The sequence below is a fragment of the Capricornis sumatraensis genome, chromosome 14 (assembly GCF_032405125.1).
Source record: "Capricornis sumatraensis isolate serow.1 chromosome 14, serow.2, whole genome shotgun sequence".
Classification (NCBI taxonomy): Eukaryota; Metazoa; Chordata; class Mammalia; order Artiodactyla; family Bovidae; genus Capricornis; species Capricornis sumatraensis.
Genome location: NC_091082.1, coordinates 63,204,028 through 63,227,170, shown reverse-complemented (window position 1 = coordinate 63,227,170; position 23,143 = coordinate 63,204,028). Strand labels below are relative to the sequence as shown.

Genomic DNA, 23,143 nt, shown 5'->3' with positions numbered 1-23,143 from the left:
TTTATTGACTATGCCAAAGCCTTTGACTGTGTGGATCACAATAAACTGTGGAAAATTCTGAAAGATATGGGAATACCAGACCACCTGACCTTGCCTCTTGAGAAACCTATATGCAGGTCAGGAAGCAACAGTTAGAACTGGACATGGAACAACAGGCTGGTTCCAAATAGGAAAAGGAGTACATCAAGGCTGTATATTGTCACCCGGCTTATTTAACTTATATGCAGAGTACATCATGAGAAACACTGGGCTGGAAGAAACACAAGCTGGAATCAAGATTGCCGGGAGAAATATCAATAACCTCAGATATGCAGATGACACCACCCTTGTGGCAGGAAGTGAAGAGGAACTTAAAAGCCTCTTGATGAAAGTGAAAGAGGAGAGTAAAAAAGTTGGCTTAAAGCTCAACATTCAGAAAACGAAGATCATGGCATCTGGTCCCATCACTTCATGGCAAATAGATGGGGAAACAGTGGAAACAGTGTCAGACTTTATTGTTTTGGGCTCCAAAATCACTGCAGATGGTGACTGCAGCCATGAAATTAAAAGACACTTACTCCTCGGAAGAAAAGTTATGAGCAACCTAGATAGTATATTCAAAAGCAGAGACATTACTTTGCCGACTAAGGTCCGTCTAGTCAAGGCTATGGTTTTTCCAGTGGTCATGTATGGATGTAAGAGTTGGACTGTGACGAAAGCTGAGCGCCAAAGAATTGATGGTTTTGAACTGTGGTGTTGGAGAAGACTCTTGAGAGTCCCTTGGACTGCAAGGAGATGCAACCAGTCCATTCTAAAGGATATCAGTCCTGGGTGTTCATTGGAAGGACTGATGCTGAAGCTGAAACTCCAATACTTTGGCCACCTGATGCGAAGAGCTAACTCATTGGAAAGACCCTGATTATGGGAGGGATTGGGGGCAGGAAGAGAAGGGGACGACAGAAGATGAGACGGCTGGATGGCATCACGGACTCAATGGACGTGAGTCTGAGTGAACTCTGGGAGTTGGTGATGGACAGGTGGCCTGGGGTGCTGCGATTCATGGGGTCACAGAGTCGGACACGACTGAGCGACTGAACTGAACTGAACTGACTGATGATGATATATTTTTTCTGTTATAAATCCCTCATCCATTAAAGGTACTATTTATAAAACTCTAAAACTTTAAAATTCCTTGAGTATCTTGCACTAGTTAGAAGTCCAAGTTTGTGTTTGTTAGCAGTTTTAGCATTCATTGGATAGCATACTAAACCAATCTATCTGCAAAATGAAATACAGTACAGAAAAAATTAAAAACAAACTCTACCCTCACACAACAAATAATGTTGGAAAGGGAAACCAATACAAAGGAATAGCAATGTCACCAAATTGCAAGTCAGTTCAGTTCTATTAAGTTTCTATTTCAAAAGGAGCAGTGTTTTGCTGCCACCTAGAGGGCAACAGGCATTCCTTCATGAAAGTTACAAAACTAATTAACTAAAGGTGTAAAAACCTTTGCAAACCCATTACTTCAGGTCTTTATCTTCTAATTTTGTAACCTAAATAACCACTGCAGAAACTACAGCCTTAGTTTCAGTCCTTCATTAGGTCACCAACTTCAAGCTCAGAAATAATTTTTATTCTAATCCAAGTTGGTAAACCAAAGACTAGACAGAACTAAAATCCATTTTCTATTTTCAAGTTGTTTTGCTCTTCACTTCATGTTTTCTAACCCTGTGGGGTATTCAAATATGGTCTTGCAAGGAGAGAGCCTCTGGAATATGAATTGATCCTTCTTTCTGGTGTCAACAGAAAGGAAAAGGGGAATTGCATTTTGAAAGGTCAAAGGAATACTTAACCAGCCAGCACAGTGCTGAATAAAAACTGACCTTTTTACTTTCAAATAAACAAGGTCCTACTTTATTTATGGGTTACATCAGAGAGTTCTCGGGTACTTTAAAAAAAATGTTTATTGGTAATTTGTGTTTCTATTTTGTAAATTTTTATTAAAATATAATTGACTTACAATGTTGTGTTAGTTTTCATGTATATAGCAAGATGATTCAGTTAAGCATATATATATGTATGTATTCTTTTTTAACATTCTCTTCCATTATATATTATTACAAGATATTGAGTATAGTTCCCTATACTCTACAGTAGGTCCCTGTTGTTTATTTTATATATAGTAGCTTTATATATAGTAGTGTGCATATTTTAATCCCAAACTAATTTATCTCTGTGCCTCCCCCATTTCCTCTTTGGTAACCATAAGTTTATTTTCTACATCTGTGAGTCTATTTTTGTTTTGTTTTGTTTTTTTAATTTCACATGTAAATTCAGTTCAGTTCAGTCGCTCAGTTGTGTCTGACTCTTTGAGATCCCACAGACTGCAGCATGCCAGGCTTTCCTGACCAGCGCCAACTCCTGAAGCTTGCTCAAATTCATGTCCATTGAGTCGGTGATGCCATTCAACCATCTTATCCTCTGTCATCCCCTTCTCCTGCATTCAACCTTTCCGACCATCAGGGTCTTTTCCAATGAGTCAGTTCTTAGCATCAGGTGGCCAAAGTATTGGAGTTTCAGCTTCAACATCAGTCCTTCCAATGAATATTCAGGACTGATTTCCTTTAGGATTGACTGGTTAGATCTCCTTGCAGTCCAAGGGACTCTCAAGAGTCTTCTCCAAAACCACAGTTCAAAAGCATCAACTCTTCGGCGCTCAGGTTTCTTTATAGTCCAACTCTCACATCCATACATAACTACTGGAAAAACAAAGCTGTGACTAGATGGACCTTTGTTGGCAAAGTAATGTCTGTGCTTTTTAATATGCTATCTAGGTTGGTCATAGCTTTTCCTCCAAGGAGCAAGTGTCTTTTAATTTTGTGGCTGCAGTCACCATCTGCAGTGATCTTGGAGCCCAAGAAAGTAAAGTCTGTCACTGTTTCCATTGTTTCCCCATCTATTTCCCATGAAGTGATGAGACCAGATTCCATGATCTTAGTTTTCTGAATGTTGAGCTTTCACTCTCCCCTTTCACTTTCATCAAGAGGCTCTTTTTCTCTGTCTTACTTCACTTAGTATGATATCTCTAGATCCATCCATATTGCTACAAGTGGTATTATTTTTTTCTTTTTATGGCTGAGCAATAGTCCATTATGTGTATGTATACATATATATATATATACTGTATATATACATATATTCTACATTTTCTTTATCCATTCATCTGTCAATGAACACTTAGGTTGCTTCCATGTTTGACTACTGTATATCTGTATAACATATTTGGCTATTTGTATAATAAATAGTGCTGAAATGAACATTGGGGTGCAGGTAAATTTTTTTCAAATTACGGTTTTCTCCAGATACATGAACAAGGCCAAACTTTAGACTCTTGGGGTTCTCTATTAAGACTCTTTTCTTGATTTAAAGATACTAACAGTAGATGAGCTTTGCTTTATAAATTAGGTTTTATGGTTCAAGCAACAACCTTGATAATCCAACATGAATTAGCTGAAGCACAATCCACACCTCAACCCGGGTACTTCTTTTGTCTCCTTTTTAAAGGCTCTCCTATAATATCCTCCTCAGGAACCTACCAGTAATTCTCACAGCCCCACTGAGCAGATGCTACAGTCCTACAGATGGGCATTGCAACGGAGGAGCGTGGAGACAAAACAGACACATTAGCAACTGCTAACAATGAAAATAAGGACCATCCATTTTCTAAGTGTGACTGTGAATGTTTCCTCTAATTGCACATGTGTTTTCTTTTCTTCAAGTTCCCTCACTATCACTTTTAGATAATTTAATTTTGAATGTTTGACCACAGTGTAGTAGATGCTTAGCACCACACTGGGGTCACCAGGGGAGTTTTTAAAAATACTGATGCTTGGTGTCCCTTGATGTTCAAATGAAACTGTTCTATACAACTCAGAATCAGAAAATGTTTAAAGCTGACTCTAGTTACAGGAGATTCTGATGTAGAGTTAAGACTGAGGATCTTTGCTCTGTACATTAATAACTCAATGTCTGGCAGGCCATGGTCCATGGGGTCGCCGAGAGCTGGACATGACTGAAGCGACTAAGCACGCGTGTACTTCTTACCCTCCTGGTTCTGAAACTGCCTGCATCAGATCTAGAGGGTAGGGGGATGGCTGAGAGGAAGAATTTGGAAATGTTCAATTTAAACAAATCACTTGGGATTTAGGTGGTTCCAAAGTACACTAATGACTAACAATCACTTCGAGTTCTATTGTTGTTCAGTCGCTAAGTCGCATCTGACTCTTTGCAACTTCATGGACTACAGCACACCAGGCCTCCTTGTCTCTTACCATCTTCAGAAGTTCACCCACGTTCATGTCCATTGAATCAGTGATATATTGCTGAAGGGACTCACAATACTGTGATATAGCTAAAATAAATTGGGATAGTCTCTTACTGAAAATTGGTGGGAAGATTTTTTTCTCTTTGAAGGAGGAGAAGGAAAGGCAAGAAAAAGAGATTTGCTTCTATACATTAAGAGGATTGTCAGACACTACTTCAAACAACCTAAGGAAAGGGACTGTGTGTCCACTGTTGTATCCATATCATTAAGCACAGTGTCTGGCTCACAACAGGTGTTCAAAAGTCATTTGCTGAATGAACACATAAATGAACAAATGTTATTAGTATACAATGTGTTTTACTGGGTCCATTCCCAGAGGGAATGGTAGATGAGTTGGTAGGTAACAAGTGGAAGATTACAAAATGACAGGTTATTACAGGTGAGAAAACAAGGATGTCCTAAAATGGTATAGGAAGAGGTTATTTCAGCTGTAGAAGGGTACTGGATAAGGAAGCAGGTTGAGACACACAGGACATGGCTTATTAGAGAGTTCCCAGCCTACTGACAGCAGGGTAACCTGGAAGGTTTAGAAGGAGGCCAAAATATGAAATACAAAAGATTATTTCTCCTATGAAATACCAGACAGATTTCTGGAAAGATGATTCCATGATACAAAAATCAGGCTTACTGCAGCAGGCTACTGACATGAGAGAAGTTTGGTTAAAGAAAGAGATGTTTCAGTTCAGCATGTGGATTCCGTTTGAGATCCAAATCAGAATCACATAAGCTAAACTGGAAAAAAAAAAGTACTGTAACACAAATATATTTTCTATTTCTCATGTAATGTGAAATATTTCTTTCTAAAAGTTGAACACTGAAGTAAACAGAAGCAGGGACAAATGAACAATCTCTGAGAGAAAAAATTTCAATTAAGCAAGTAGATTACATAAACCCAGAGACGTACACAAAGATACTTTAAAAAAAAATTGTAAAATCTGCCCTCAAAGTCAACTATATTTCAATATAGCTGAAAAAAAAAGTGCTAGGGTTTCCTGTAAATCTAGTCTGAATCACAGTGATGACAAACAAAAAACTCACATGTATGCGTAAAATGATGTCTTTCTCAGAATAAGGGGAAGAGTTATACTGTTCCTTATGCATAGTGATTCTGATTTTTTGCAATCAATTTATCATTCTACAGAAATGGAGATGCAAGTAATAAAAGTCTTCTGAAAGAAGGTAAATGAGATCAAGAATAAGACAAAGATATGGGCTCTTTCCACTTTTATTCAGAGTTGTACTACAGTGTTGTACTGAGCCCCATCCTCCCCATGAAGCATCTAGGTCATAGCTGGTGTGGGTAAGTGCCCTGAGCAGCACCCAACCTTTGCAGAGGCTGAGCCACAACCAGAATGGTAGAGTTTCCCAAGCCCCACCTGAGCAGAGCAGCGATGGAGCTGCAACTGGGTTGGACAAGCACCCTAAGCCTTATCCTCCTCACACAGCAAATGAGTCACAACATGGTCGGGTGAGTGCTCTTAACCCTTCCCACTTCACACAGAGCTGGGACAGGTGAGCGCCCTGGGTCCTGCCCTCCCTACATGGCAGTCCAGCAGAAACTAAGCCTGGCCAGTGCCCTGAGCCCCATTCTCCCAGTCAGCAGATGGGCCACAATTGAGCAGATGAGTGCCTAGAGTTCCATTCTCCCCTCACTGCATCTCAGCCTTTTCATAAGCAGTGGGTGCATGCAGCCCTCATGACAGATACCCACAGAAGGCCTGGCTCTAGTGACCACGGGAGACTGCGTTTCTAGGCCACAGGGAACATCTCCTTTCCAACACCACTCTTTCAAGACTGAGGGAGACAGCCATTTTACCTATACATACAGACAAACACAGAGAGACAGGCAAAATGAGGAGATGGAGGACTGTGTTCCAGACCAAAGAATGTGGCAAACCTCCAGAACAAAAAGACCTTAATGAAATGGAGATAAGCAAGCTACCTGATAAAGAGTTCAAAATAATGATCTTAAAGATGCTCAATGATCTTGGGAGGAGAATGGAAGAACACAGAGAGAATTCAACAAAGAAATAGAAAATATAAGAAAGACTCAAACAGAAATTACAGTCAACTGAAAAACACACTAAAAGGGTTCAACAGCAGAACAGATGAAATAAACGTAAGCACAAATCACTGAGCTAAAAGAGCAATGGAAAACACCCCACAGAACAGCAAAATAAAAAAAGAATTAAAAGAGGTGAGTAAATGTTAGGGGCCTCTGGGTACAAGATCAAGTGGAATAACAGTCCCATGAGAAGAAAGAATAAGCCAGAAGGATTATTTGATGAAATAATGACTGAAAACTTCTCTAATCTGGGGAAGGAAACAGTCATCTAGACCCAGGAAGCCCTGAGAGTTCTAAACAGGATGAGTCCAAAGAGAAACACACTGAGACACATTATGGTGAAAATGGTAAAAGTTAAGGATAAACAGAGACTCTTAAAATCAGCATGAGAAAAGCCATTAATTTCTTAAGGAAAACCCCATGAGGCCATCAGTAGACTTTTTTCATCAGAAATTTTACATGCCATAAAGGAGTGACATAACATATTAAAAACACTGGGAACAAACAAACACACACACACACACCAAAAACCTGCAACCAAGAATTCTCTACTGGCAAAGTTACCATTCAGAATTAAAGAGATATTACAAGTTTTCCAGATCAGAGATGTTAAAGGGACCTCTCTAAACTTAAAAAGTATTAATTAATAATGAGAACATATAAAATTAAAAATCAATCTAAAGGCAAACAAATACTAAAGGTAGTGGATCAGTCACTTAGATAGCATATACGAAGGCTGAGACAAAATTAGTAAATAAAGTTAAAGTACAATAATTAAGATATACATAGTGAACTAAAAAGGTATAAAATGTGTCATTAAAAATATAAGACGGATGGAGAGTATACATATATAGGATGTTGTATGTAAACCTCATAGTAAGCACAAAGAAAAAAATTATATTATTAATAAATACACAGAAGAAAATGAGAAAGAAATCTAATACTAAAGAAAATCACCAAAAAAATCAAGGGAAAAGAGAAAGAGAAGAAAAGAACAGAGAGGAGCTACAAAAATGACCTGAAAAAATTAACAAAATGACAGTAAGTCAATTGTTGTTGTTTAGTCACTCAGTCATGGCCAACTGTTTTGCAACCCCACAGACTGTAGCCTACCAGGCTACTCTGTCTGTGGAATTTTCCAGGCAAGTTTACTGGAGCAGGTTGCCATTTTCTCTGTCAGGGGATCTTCCCAACCCAGGGCTAGAACCCACGTCTCCATGTCTCCTGCATTGCAGGGGGATTCTTTACCAAGGGGTAGAGAGAGGAGAATTTCTATGTGTAATAATAGCACATAGATGTACTGTAGTACTTACTAAGTTATAGACACCAATCTTATATAAACTCATTAGACTCTAATAACAATCCTATGTGATGGGTGTTACTAATATCCCCATTTTAAAGATAGAGAAAATGTAAGTTACCTAAATATTACTATTGGTTGCTCAGTTATGTCTGACTCTTCATGACCCCATGGACTGTATAGCCTGTCAGGCTCCTCTGTCCATGGAATTCTCCAGGCAAGGATACTGGAGTGGGTTGCCATTTCCTTCTCCAGGGGATCTTCCCAACCCAGGGACTGAACCCGGGTCTCCTGCATTGCACGTGGATTCTTTGCCATCTGAGCCACCAAGAAAGCCAGTAAGTTACCTAAGATCACTGGATAAACTGTTGAAGATGGGCTCTGTTCCCAGGAGGCAGAAGAAGAGTAGCAAGAAAAGCAAGTACTATGCTAATGCTGTTTTGAGAACTATTGAGAGATCAAGTTAGATAAAAAATAGAAAAGATGTCAACTAGATTTCATTAATGACTTAATCAAAAAAGCTACAATAGCATGGTAAGGAAACATACCATAGTAGAGACCACTGGAAGCCATAAAGATATACTTAATAACTTTTACGTAATACACACAGCCCCTCCAAGACAAGGCTCAGTCTTCTAAAATTTAACCAGAATCAACAGACTTCCCTAAAAACACGCCGGATATTTCCAAACAAAAGTACATAACATTGGAATCTTCAAAACTGAGGCATTTCATTTGTTTACAACAACAATTATTATAATTATTAAGTAATTATTATAATAATTACTTTTTAAGTTGCTTTGTTTTTCTGCCTGCTTTAAGGATCTATAAAGGTACGTATCTAGAAATTCTGATTTTTCAAGAGTATGGCTGCTAACAGAAAGCAGTTTTGCAATATGGATGAAAAATTAAAATGTGATTACAGTTTGACCAACAATTACATTCTTAGGAATTTATTCTAAAGATACCGTAAGTATGCAAAGATGGAATTTAAGGATGTTTCTTACAGTTCTGTTTAACAGGGAAGTCTAAAAACAATTTTAATGTCCATAAAAGTTAAATATAAAATTGGTTAAATAAATTATGATATATACAATAGAAAAATAAGCAGTCATTTAAAATGCTAAGGAAGTTCTATGCGTAATAATAGCTCCTGGGTGACTGTAGTGCTTACTAAGTTACAGGCACCAATCATATATTAACTCATTAAACCTTAACAACAATCCTATGGAACAGGTATTACTAATATTCCCATTTGAAAGATGAGGAAACTGTAATTTACCTAAGATCACTGGACAAATTGTGTAAGATGGGATTTAAACTCAACCAGTCTGACCCCATGCTTTTAACCACTACATGAGTATTATAACACAGAAGGATATTTATATTATTATATTAAAAGTCTTGTTCAACAGCATTTTTAAAAGAAAATAAATATATGTTCATCCTTTCACAGTGTACTTCAAGATTTACTTACTACCTCCCCATCATCTTATCTGTAAGCCTCAAACCCATATGAAAACATATTTATTTATATACACATGTATATGTATACGAGTGTATGTATGTAGGTAATGCATGCTTACATAGTCAATAGACTAAAGCATGGGAGAAAGACTTTATACCCAATTTTTATTATGGTTTCCTCTAAGGTAGGGTTATAAATGGGCTTTAGCTCTGTAATGTTTATATGCTTGTGGTCAAGGTGGAGGGGAACATTCTGTCATTTACTTTTAATCCTTGTCAGAAAGCAAAGAATCTGTTCTGATTAGAAGTTTTCTCTGCCAACATGAAGTCACTCAGATTAATTCTCACTGATCATCTCCCATCTATTATAATGTACTATGCTATGACTACTGAATGCATCATATAATCATTAAATTAGATTTTTAGGAATATACCTAGCCTACCTAATAGATTCTGCCAACAGCCTAAATAATTTAATGATGCTACTATAAGGAATCATTCTTTTAGCTGAGTAGCTTTCTAGCCACCTGGTAGACTGTTTCTAACCCAAAAGGAAATAGCTCCCATTCAGAAAACAGATGTTATAAACCATACTGAGCAACAGAGACACTCACCTATGTTTATGTTGTTTAAAAATGTTATTAATTCAGCTTTACCTTTGCTAAGTCAAAAGATTTCAAACAATCTGGGGCCTTGGTTCTATCAATTATCATCTGGGGGAGAGAATTATTAAATAGTTTTCTCTGATACAGTTTACGGTTCTCCTACAAATAACATCTGGATATTTAATATATGCTAATGAGATGATCTATGCTAACACTCAATGCTCAAGTGTTAGCACTGAGTGCTCAAGTAATGTTAAGTAAGTGCTCAAGTAATGTTACTTACCTTTCTTATTCCCCTCATCATAAGAAATAGAGAGAAATCCCTCTGCAGCTATAATGAAAATTGGTTAGGCTAGGTTCATAAGCACTTTTGACTATCCCTAAGTTTATTATTTTTATATAAACAAGTTTACATTCTTTTATCTGACAGATTAGAAGCTAAAAATTAATCACTGTCAAATGTGTTTTGGGGTATTCTTTTTCTAGGCGGGAGCAGTCAGATCAGTTAAGTACACTTAGGTATAGCTTATGTGTACTGATTCTATGTGAGGTCAGCTCCAAAATTCAAACAAGAACTCCTAAAGTAACTTTGTCAAATGAATTGTTCATATCTAAACTCAAAATGAAAAATATGAAGTATACTGTATGTACATTTTAACAGAATAAGAGATCAGGAGCAGTAGCCCATATCTTGAGTTATATAAGGCCCATGTAATGTGATGCCTTTGCTTTGGATAAAAGTTTTTAATGGTTAAGCAGAAAAGCTCTCCTAAAATAACAAGAGATTCTCTGAAGCTTCAAGTTATGATCTTTGGGGAAATGTGGAAGATTTATGGGGAATCTAGTAATAAATTCTGAGTAACTTCATGAATATAACAGTGATCACAATAATGACAGCTACCATTTATTAGGCAATACAACTTTCCATTATGTTAAGGGATTTTACAGATCCTATTATTTAGCAATCCTATGAATTAGTTTTCATTATAATCTCAAAACTCAGGGTCTGAGCACTATGAGTAATTTGCCTAAGGTCATACACTAGAGCTGAAATTAGAACCAAATCTATCTGAGTCTGGTGTCTGCAATTTTAACAACTACATTTTACTAGGAAAATTGTAAAGCACTGATTGGTGGCTCAGAGGTTAAAGAGTCTGCCTGGAATTCAGGAGACCTGGGTTTGATCCCTGGATCAGGAAGATTCCCTGGAGAAGGACACGGCAACCCACTCCAGTACTCTTGCCTGGAGAATCCCTTGGAGGGAGGAGCCTGGTAGGCTACAGTCCATGGGGTCGCAAAGAGTCGGACATGACTGAGCAACTTCACTTTCACTTACTCGGAAAAGGGTGAGCCTGCATCTTTTTATAAACAAGGCAGTTTTCACTTTCAATAATAGAACTTCATTTTTAACCAAAGGACAAAAACCAATCAGGTTATTTTCATCAACTCTGCAGCAAATGTCTTGCTGTTACCACACTTTTGAAGTTGCATTGATATGTTGATATAAAATCCAAAGAGGTAATTATAATTGAATTCTGACATGTCATATAAATTTCTAGCTATCAGAGAAAGAACTGCAAATTGCAAGTAGCAGTTTCTTTTTTAGTCAGCATATTACAGAAGCTTTCTAATAATTCAATTATATGTTTAGCTACCTTTAGAGATGTTATTATGGTAAGAAGCATTTTAAGAAAAAAGCTGGCATCATTTTGACAGAGAACAGATTTTAACTTTTTCTCATATCATCCAACTTGAATGAATGGAAATATTTTTACATGCTACTGAAAACAGTGTTATGATAGCAAGATTAAATGGATTATAAGAAAATCAAACTTAAAATACACAACAACAAAAGATGGGAGAAGGAGAGAAGAGCAGAGTTCCTCAGAGAAGTCGTTTTTCGTGTTCAAGAATCTAGAATGAGTCAAAGGTTGTAAACTGAATCATGCTCAGTTCCAAGGGCAGAGAGATAAGATAGTTTGGTTAAACATAAAAACGGACTTACCTTTAGGAGAGCCAAGGCTACGTGAAAGATTATGTTCAAACCCTGAAACAGAAAAAGAGAGTCAAAATCAATAATCACATCTATCACCATTTTGTTATTTTCCCAAGACCTCCACATATCATTAATAAAATCTGATTGTTTTCATTTCCACATACAATAATAATTAAATGAGATTTTTTTAAGGTATTTTTCTTCTCTGAGAGGCTTATTATAAATTTTAGGTCCTTTTTAATTGGTGCTCACATAAAATTATTGTTTTTACAGTAAATTACTTTTCTTCAGTCTATTTCTGGTTCAAGGCCTGGAAAAGTCAAGTTCCTTGATCAAAATGGCAGTGACACTGAAGTCTAAAATTATTAAGTGAAATTTCTAAGTCCTAGCTGTGTTATATGGTTACACTGCCCGTGGAAAACAAAACAGAGCAGAAAGTGTTGCTGGTAACCGAGGCAGACTACATGAGGGGAGTTGCAAGCATCACCCTGGATTTCCACTACCTACTGTTCTAACTGTTTTTTTGTTTTAGTGTTTGTTTTCAAGAAGTATTTGTACAACATGGCAACCCACTCCAGTGTTCTTGCCTGGAGAATCCCAGGGATGGTGGAGCCTGGTGGGCTGCCGTCTATGGGGTCACACAGAGTCGGACATGACTGAAGCAACTTGGCAGCAGCAGAGGTTGTAATTAGTGGCTATCTGCTAGACTTCCTTGTCTTTTTCTTCCTGAAAACCAGAGCAACATTTCTTCAGGAATAAAAAAAAAAATTAAAGAGCTTGCTAAGAAGCCACACTGGAGCTGAATTTTGACTCTGAGTGAGACGCTGAGATATAAAAGTCAAGAGAAAGGAATCTTAAATGCTCAAGATGACAGAGGCAGAAACAAAACCGCCACAGAATATGCTGTTTCTTTGCCATGCAAGTCATCATTCACGAGAAAAAAGACCTTTCAAATTTGAGCTGATATCTCCCATAAATTCATACCTTCTCATAACTATGTGGTATGCCCTCTTCAGCTTGGTCACAAGTATAATCTAAACTACCTTTTGGACATGGAATTGTACCAGATGTGCTATGCAAAGAACTCCTAATGAACCATCCTTTTATTATCTCCAAAATCAGAAGCAAGCATTAGGACTAGGAAATTAGAGTATATTCCTGTTATAATATGAGACTCTCTAACACTCAACTACCGAACATATGATGTAATGACAGAAGGGATGAATGATAAACACAAAATATGTGGCTGAAAGTTTTGAATGTACTGAGTTAATTCTTTAGAAACCAAAGCAGTAAAACGCATAATCAGGCCAGGAGACAAAATCAAATTGACAAAGAGTTCATTACCACACCAAGCAATGATTCTAGACTAGTTTTGATCACCATTAGAAAAAAGAGAGAGATACCACTATAATAATAACAATAATAATAGTTTTAAAACAACTTGGGTTACAATTAAGCGGAATTTGCTTTCCTAATCTAAATTTGGATCCTCGCCCTCTAGCTGCTGCCTACTTGTAGGCCCTTCTCCACATTCCCTCCATCCCTCACACCACAACCACTAGGCACAGTCCAACCGGAGTGCTGTGCTGATCAACCTGCCATGAAGACCAAATCCACAGTGTCTCTGATTCTTAGTTTTTTTTTTTTCAATTGCTGTTACTATGTAAGGACCTCTTGTCTCTAGTTCTCTAATCCCCATAAAGCTCTGCCACGTCTCCTACCCTTCCATCTCCTTTCCAGACCCCTTCAGAGTATTCCATTCCATGTTCAGTCAACTTTGCTATGCTCTTGACCTCCCTGCCAAACATTTCCCCCACCTCCATGCTTTCACAGAAAGAGTGAAATCTAGGGATCCATACAGCAACCTGTATTATGATTCTCATTTTTCAGAGTATGAACTTGATTACCTAATTCATATATGCATTTAGTAGTTGCAGGCTAGGATCATTCTCCAAAGCCTCCCAAATGAGTAGTCTAATGGCATTTTCACCTCACAGTGTTGGTGTAATATATATAATAAGTGCTTATTTGATGACCAAATGATTTAACTAGGTATCTCCAAGTTTTCTGGGATTTATTCTTTTCCATATGAACCCAACTAGACCAATGTGTAGAGTCACCATCAAATAATAGTAAGAAACATTTTCTTCAATGATCTCAAACTATCGGACAACTGAGCTATGGAACATCCAAAGAAGAATTTAGGGAAAAAAAGAATCTGTAAATAACCAAAACAGCTCTTGCTAATAGCAAGGAAAAAACTTATTCAAATTTTAATTTCACTCACACTTAGAATTAGTAAAAACTCTGCCTGCAATGCAGGAGACCTGGGTTTGATCCCTGGGTCAGGAAGATCCTCTGGAGAAGGAAATGGCAATCCACCCCAGTATTCTTGCCAAAGAATCCTATGAACAGAGGAGCCTGGCGGACTATGGTCCATGGGGTCCCAAAGAGTCAGTACGACTGAAGCAACTAACAACATGATTTTATTGTTTACAAATATCAGAAGTAGCAAGCTAAAAGACAAAGTATGTGCTAGATGAGATTAGGAACACAGCCTATAGAGACAGTTACCGGAATCAAAATATTATACTTGATAGAAGGTAAACTTTAAAAAAAATATATAGCTATCTGGGCTCATCTAATGATGTCAAGACCCCTTCAGTAGCTAACATTAGTTTACTGTGATAATCTCAGAAATATTAATGAATGCTTATGTTATATTTGAAACACTGTGCTTAAGAAGAAAGCATAGTCTGTGTTTCAAATAAAAAGTAGTTTTTTTTAAGTTTGGGCAGCTAAAGAGGTAACTTTCATTTATTAGAAAATTTTATACAAATAAATTCTTTAAATAAGTTCATAATGTACCTGCTTGTGTGAAACCCTAGATGTTATCATAAAAAATGAAGAAAAGTAAAGACTTCATAAGCTTTAAACTGAAGTACAATAGTGTGGCCAGACTATACAAACAAAGGCACAATATTTTCAGACCTCTAGATTGTTGGAAATTAGAATAAACATGCTATCCTGCCAAGTTCTTTATTTCACTACAAAATGTATCCTGATTTCCTAATAGAATAAAAAAGGCAACTTTAGTTAGATATTTTAAATTATCTATTTTTCTCTTTTAGATAAGACTTATTCCCATTTAGGAATATAATTAGAGGTATCATTAAATGATAGCAACCTCCATAGACCAGCATTCAGGCAGCACAAGTAGGTTTCTTTTAAGATGGCAATGTCAGTGGAAGCTTTGGTCCTCAGCCTGCTAGCCAACAATGAAGTACATTGTAAGCAAACAACCATTCACTCTTCCAAGCCACCAAATGAACTAAATGCCCCATTATTTCATTGTCCACTTACTCTTACATGGTCCAACATTTGTCTAATTAAGCTGAAATATATTAAAAAAATTCTTTTTAAAGAAAAGATGTCCTACACTTTCAAGATGCCTCCCTCTTCAGAAATATGTAATCTATAACAATTTGTTTTTCACTGAGGGGTAAATAAGTATTCCTAGTAGGATTGAAAGGGCTAAGGTACTTAAAGAATTATTAAGAGTGAAAATAACAAGTAAATACACTGTCATGGCTACTTACCATTTATATGCAAAGTCTAACTCGAAGGGCAAGATAATAAATGAGTCAATATCCATTGACTATTTCCTACATGTCAAGATCTAAATTAATTACACCATAAACACGTCCTTATTTAGTCCCACAACAACCTGAAATTCCATTTTACCCACAAAAAAATTACATTTAGAGAAGTCAAATTATATTTCCTAAAGTCATACAGCTCTTAAGTGGATTTTAACCTATAGTATAACACTAGAAGTTATATTCATAACCACTGTTAAGAGAAGATGGCTGAATGAATGAATACCTGAACTGAGTATTATTTAATGTGGCTTTTAATTCTTAAAGGACTAAAGTGATTCTTCCTATTTAAAGGCAAGAATATTTTGAGAGCAAGGAGGAGGAAGATTAATAATAGGTGACCTCTCTCAAAACCAAATTTTATTATTTGTCTCCATATTAAAAACACAAAAATCATCTGACTGCTTGCAGGACGTGAAGCAATAGAAACTCAGCTTGCTGTGAAAATAAAGGGTCACCACCTTTATCCAGTGACAACAGACTGACTGACAACCTTCTGGGTATGAAGTAGCTCCTTAACTGCCTGGGAAGCTGCTGCATCAAAATTCAGTCACAGCCTGCAAAAATCTTCACTTTAAAGAACACCTACAAGTAATTGCCTCAAATTAAATAATTGCTCCAAAGTGCAGATCGTCGTGTTCCTGGGTAGGCCAACAACTGAGCACCTACCACCCTGTATCAAGGGAGGCTGACAGCAGAGCACTCACTGAAACAAAGACACGAGTGTCTTGGCTCTGATGAGCAGGCAATCACGGGCTCAGAGGGGGCTGACAGATTGGGTGAGAAGCTGTTGAGAACCGCACTGACAGCACTGAGAACAAACGCGGAGAAGGTAGTGTCAAAAAAGTGCCAAACGTGCATCAGCACTTGGGTCCTTAGGGAGCAACACAAATGGGAAATAAACAGCATGTGGAAATGGAGATCCAAGCAACAAGGCAGTGAAAAATGATCAGACAGGTAAACAGAGCAGACTCAAGGACAAACACCACCGAAGCTGGAAGAAATAGGCGCTGCTCTTTTTGAACCATCCAGTGTGGGACACGTCACTCCAGGATGGGGCAATGACTCACTGAGACAGCATTTAGAAAGCATATTAGATGAACTGAGCACTTACTAAGTATTCAATAAACACTAGCAATTATTATTAGGTTTGCATATTTATTGCCTGCCATATCTTACATTTTATATATTGTTTTCACTAGGTCTCTCAATACTCCAGGGCATTTACGTTACCGCCACAATTTTAGAGATAAGGAAATTGAGGATCATAGACATCACACTGTTCAGTTCAGTTCAGTTCGGTCGCTCAGTCGTGTCCTACTCTTTGCGACCCCATGAACTGCAGCACGCCAGGCCTCCCTGTCCATCACCAACTCCCAGAGTTCACCCAAACTCATGTCCATCGAGTCGGTGATGCCATCCAGCCATCTCACCCTCTGTCGTCCCCTTCTCCTCCTGCCCCGAATCCCTCCCAGCATCAGAGTCTTTTCCAATGAGTCAACTCATCACACTGTTAGTAAATGGTAAAGCCAGGGTTAGAATCTATGTATGTTGGACAAAAAAATGTCCGTGCTTTTTTTTCACCAATTCCATCTCTATTGCAAAGCCAGTGAGATTTTGGTGAAATATCTGTTATGAATGAAGTGAAGTCGCTCAGTCGTGTCCAACTCCTTGCGACCCCGTGGACTATAACCTACAACCTTCTGGGTATGAAGTAGATTTTCCAGGCAAAGGTACTGGAGTGGGTTGCCATTTCCATCTCCAGGGGATCTTCCTGACCCAGGGATCAAACCCAGGTCTCCCACATTACAGGCAGACGCTTTACCATCTGAGCCATGGGTGGTTATAATTCTCAGACACTTTCCCATTGAGAGGCAGAGTCTTGGTCCTTTCCTCTTGAATCTGGTAAGACTATATTATTGCTTTGACCAACAGAATATGATAGAAGTGAAGCTATACCAATATTCTGGGCTCAGGTCTTGTAAGACACTGATTGATGACTTCCATATCCTATTTCTTGGAGTGCCCTCCTGGAAGCCAGTCACCAAGTAAGAAGTGCAATTACACTTAGACTCCCATGCTCTAAGAGGCTGAACACAGAGGAAAGAGCATGCAGGACACATGCCATGCACAGAAAGGGGCCAAGGAACACCCTGGTGAGTGAAGATGTGAGTGAAGATGTCATCTTGAAAGTGAATCCTCCAGCCTCAGGTGCCCCAGCTGATGCCAAGTGGATCAGAGATGAAGCACACAGATAAAGTCTTCCCAAATTCCTGAGTTATGAAATTGTCAATAAAATAAACAGATGTTCTCAATTTTTTAAAAAAACTTTCACTTTGAAATAATTTATAACTTGGAAAAAATTTGCAAAAATAGCGTCAAGAGTTTCCTGCTCACCCTTCACCCAGCTTTATCAAATGTTAACATCTTATGAAACCACACTACAATCACCGAAATCAAGAAAGTTGTATTCAAATTTTGTTAAATGTCCCACTAACAATTTTTTTTCCTGGTCCAGGATCAAATCCTGATCATACATTGAATTTAGTTGTCATGTCTCTTTAGTTTTTCTTCTGGGATAGTTTTCAATCTATCTTTCACTAGTTTTTCCTGTGGTCATGTATGGATGTGAGAGTTGGACTGTGAAGAAGGCTGAGCGCCGAAGAATTGATGCTTCTGAACTGTGGTGTTGGAGAAGACTCTTGAGAGTCCCTTTGACTGCAAGGAGATCCAACCAGTCCATTCTCAAGGAGATCAACCCTGGGATTTCTTTGGAAGGAATGATGTTAAAGCTGAAGCTCCAGTACTTTGGCCACCTCATGCAAAGAGCTGACTCATTGGAAAAGACTCTGATGCTGGGAGGGATTGGGGGCAGGAGGAGAAGCGGACAACAGAGGATGAGATGGCTGGATGGCATCACTGACTCGATGGACGTGAGTCTGAGTGAACTCCGGGAGATGGTGATGGACAGTGAGGCCTGGCGTGCTGTGATTCATGGGGTCACAAAGAGTCAGACACGACTGAGCGACTGAACTGAACTGAACTGACTTGTCAACAGTACTGGCCAGTTATTTTGTAGAATGCCCCTCAATTTGATCTGTCTGATGTATGATTAAACTTAGATTATGTATTCTCAGCACAAATACCTCAGAATCGATGCTGTGTCAGACCATTTTATCAGGAAGCTACATAATATCAATAATGTCTTGCTCCAAAATCATTGTTTTAAAGTCATTCAGATTTGGCATAGTTTGTAACATCTGGTAATCAGAAAGAATCCCTTTGGCTTCTCTTTGATAAATTTCTTACTTCTGTGATCTGCACTGAAACTCTTTTTTTCCCTCCACAGAAGAGAGAAAGTAATAGATAATTACCATGCAAATACAAAGAAGTAAATACTGGGTGCTCTTAAATATAGGTCCTATAGCAAGAACACCATGCAAATACAAAGTAAATACTGGCTGCTCTTAAATATAGGTCCTATAGCAAGAACATTGTAAATGTTAGCCAAAAAAGTATTTTACTTTATTCTGTGCTTCTTGTATTATAAGTACTTTACAAGTTCAATTTTTTTTAGAATGACTAAACAATGGACTTTGACGGAGTAGTAAGTAAAATGATGCAATGTTCTGGCTTTTGGTTTCTTTCTGGATGCCCGCTAGAGGGCAGGATTGTAGCACTGAAAACCAAGAAGCAGCTTTACCCAAAAAAAAAAAAAAAAATTTTCTGAGACTTTCATAGAAGCTTTGCATACAAATTCATTTACGTCCTAATGTGTTAAAACCCTCATGGCTAAGTCCTCCCTTATGTCTACAACTAATTCACTAAAATAATATAAAATACGAAAAAACTTGGAGGATTGTCACCCTTCCTTCCCCCAGTTTTATTAAATATTCTCCATTTTTGTTATAGACTTATTTGTTAATTTTTTCCTAAGTAGAGCGGTGAAGAAGAGTTCGAGAAGGGGGAGGGATGAGAAGTAAATGTAACATGAATGCGTCAGTTTAGTCTTTGCTTGACTTAGATCTGTTTGTTTTTAATATTCTATTTATTTACTTTAGTTCTGGCTGCCTCAGGTCTTAGTTGCAGCATACAGGATCTTTCCTTGTGGCACATGGGCTTCTCTCTACTTGTGGCCTGTGAGCTCAGTTGCCCTGCCACATACATGATCCTAGTCTCCAGACCAGGGATAGAACCTGCGTCCCCTGCATTAGAAGACAGAATCCAGTGGATTCTCAACCACTGGACCACAAGTTAAGTCAACCAATTCCTGGACCACCAGGGATTCATTTTTTCAGTGAACTCAACATTCAAAATACAAAGATCATGGCATCTGGTTCCACCACTTCATGGTAAATAGATGGGGAAACAATGGAAACAGTGGCAGACTATTTCCCTGGGCTCCAAAATCAGCGTGGATGGTGACTGCAGCCATGAAACTAAAAGACGCTTGCTTCTTGGAGGAAAAGCTATGATGAACCTAGACAGTGTACTGAAAAGCAGAGATATCACTTTGCCAACAAAATCTGTGTAGTCACATCTATGGTTTTTTCAGCAGTCATGTATGGATGTGAGAGTTGGACCATAAATAAGGCTGAATGCCGAAGAATTGATGCTTTCAAACTGGTGCTGGAGAAGACTCTTGAGAGTCCCTTGGACAGCAAGGAGATCAAACCAGTCAATCCTAAAGGAAATCAACCCTGAATACTCATTGGAAGGACTGATGCTGAAAGTGAAGCTCCAATACTTTGGCCACTTGATGGGAAGAGCTGACTCATTGGAAAAGACCCGGATGCTAGGAAAGACAGAGGGCAGGAGGAGTAGGGGACTACAAGAGGATGAGATGGTTGGATGGCATCATGGATTCAATGGACATGAGTTTAAGCAAACTCAGGGAGATAGTGAAGAACCACAAAGCCTGGTACGCTGTAGTCCATGGGGTCGCAAAGTAGTCAGACATGACTGAGCAACTGAATAACAGCGACTGAAAAGTGGTATATCTACAGTCTGAATCCTTAATTATGTGTGACTCAGGGAAGAACTCTTAGAAGTTAGTGACATCTGAAATAAATAAACCTTTCAAAAACAAAGCATGTAAAATAAGAGAAATAAATCACAGTTTTTTTTGACAGGTATTCATCAAATCTGTGTGCCAGGCACTTTGAGAACTGTTTAGTATATACTAGCATTTGTAAGTTTACAAGGATGGATAAGTTATCCTCTTCCAAGGATAGGAAAAGAATATGAGATAAAAATGTGAACAGACAACATTGTCCCCGGGCAAAAAAAGGAGAAGTATGGCCTGGAAAACATGTTGTAGTTTCTATAAAGATGCCCTATTGGCAGTGAACTCTGGCAATCACCCTTTGTTCTCCTCAAATCCCCTTAATTCATGATGAGCCTTGGATTATGTTGTCTTCTAGCTATAGTTATCTGTCAACCATTCCATGCTGCAGGGGTGTTATTGATGCCCTTCATAAGGACAAAGTATCCTCACCAATTTCTAACTACCAGCTGATCTTGATTCTTTCCTTCCTCCTATCTCCTGCTAATTTCCATTGGCCTAACTCACCCAGAAGCCAGAAAGTATATATGATTTCTATCAGAATTCTTGTACCTATAACTTCACATTTCTTTTAAACTAAAAAAAGGTTAAGAGATGAGAGGGATATAGATGTATAAGTGATGTAGAAATTGAAACACATTGTTGAAGGTTCATTAATTCACTCAAGATCACACATAAATCATTGAAGCTAGGATTCAAGACAGGCAGTCTGTCTGCAGAGACAGTGTTTGAAAGGACCATGGTACACTATACACTTTCCTCAAATCTGAAACTATTAATTTAAAATGAGGAGACATTTTAAAAGTTAGCTGAATTAACAATGGAGATATTTTAATACTGCATCTTCAGACTAAACATGGTTCCAGAAGATCAGTAGCTAAGAGATATGTGAGAGTGTATCAGTTTATTACTAAAGGTATATATTAATATACCAACTTGAGTGGCATTAAATATACGCTTCTGAGACAACAGAAAACACATATTGGCCTCTGGCACAGAGCTCCAGAAACCCTTGTAATTTCCAAAGTGATAAGAACACTGGGAGCATCTCTGTTCTACTACTTGGTCTTTGACCCCAGTTCCTGACACAGGATTCTTGAAACCTCTGTAATTTCCTGAGTGATACAAGTGTCTTTTGTTCTAGTGAAGCAACTGTGGGTGGGTTCCTGGATGGCTCCTGGATGAGGACTGGTCACTGAAAGACCAAGCCAAGATTGAAGCTTGGAATTTCCGGGTCTACTTCACACCCTCCTGAGGAGGGAGCAGGGTTGAAAATAAAGTTAATGATCAATTAAGCCTGTGTTATGAATCCTCCATAAAAATCCCAGTAGTATGGGATTTGAAAAGCTCCTAGGTTGATGAACACATCCACTCTGGGAGAGTAATGCACCTCAACTCCATGGGGACACTGTGCTCAGGACCCCATCAGACCTTGTCTTATGCATCTCTTCAACTGGCTCTTATTTGTATCCTTTACCATACTCTTCAATAAACTGGGAAAGGTAAGTAAATGTTTCCCTGAGTTCTGTGAGCCCCTCTAGCAAATTAATTGAACATGAGAAGGGGGTCAAGAGAGCCTCTGATATCCAGCCAAAATGGACAGAATTGTGGGTGACCTGGGGGAGCTACTACTTGCACCTGGAATCTGAGGTAGGGTGGGAGCACAGTGTTGGGGGAGCAAGACTTTAACCTGTGGGACCTGACACTTTATCCAGGTAGATAGTGCTGGAATTGAGGTAAATTGTGGGACACCCAAGTGGCGTTGCAGGGAATTGCTTGGTGTGGGAAAAAACAGCCACACATTGGGAGACTCAAAGTGTCAGAAGTGTTCCATGTTGAGTGTTAGGAGTGTGCGAGCAAAGGAAATACACAGAGAAGAAACATAGGAGATTCACTTAACTGAGATTTTTCCCTATGACAGGAGGGAAAAACAGGTGTTTCCCTTTACCGTGCTAATCTGCTGCTGCTGCTGCTGCTAAGTCGCTTCAGTCATGTCCGACTCTGTGCGACCCCATAGATGGCAGCCCACCAGGCTCCCCTGTCCCTGGGATTCTCCAGGCAAGAACACTGGAGTGGGTTGCCATTTCCTTCTCCAATGCATGAAAGTGAAAAGTGAAAGTGAAGTCACTCAGTTATGTCCGACTCTTAGCGACCTCATAGACTGCAGGCCACCAGGCTCCTCCATCCAGGGGATTTTCCAGGCAAGAGTGCTGGAGTTAGACCTACTGGTAGACTGTAAAGTCCTCTTTGATAAGGCTCTCACGAGCTGCTACCGCATCACCTACCATGTCAGGAGGGAATGGCACTCTGCCCCCTGCTGCTTGTTACGCGTTCCACTGGTGGTACCCAACTCCCCCTATATCCCACCCTCCTTAGTGATCTAACAGCTGTGGGGAGATGAAAAATAGGTTTTTAAGATATTCCCCCATATGAGACCATGCCCTGAGCCTCTGGACCTTACTGTATGGGGTTTTTCTCTACCTGGAACATTCTCCCATCTTCTCTTAATTAGCGTTCTCCTTGTTTAGGTCTGGGATTAGATGCTAATTCCTCTGGGAGGGTTTCTGGCTTTCCATTGCTAGGTTAGGCACCCCTCAATAGAGCTCTTTCAAAACAC

General features: G+C 38.7%; 1 protein-coding gene across 2 annotated transcripts in view; it reads right to left on the bottom strand.

Annotated features, from left to right (window-relative positions):
• Window positions 1–23,143, bottom strand: part of RABGAP1L (RAB GTPase activating protein 1 like) — a 721,006-nt gene that overhangs the window by 187,939 nt on the left and 509,924 nt on the right. For both annotated transcript variants that reach the window (XM_068986467.1, XM_068986468.1), the window contains exon 18: window positions 11,809–11,850. In XM_068986467.1, the coding sequence (XP_068842568.1) occupies window positions 11,809–11,850 (42 nt within the window). The remainder of the gene's footprint in view (window positions 1–11,808; window positions 11,851–23,143) is intronic.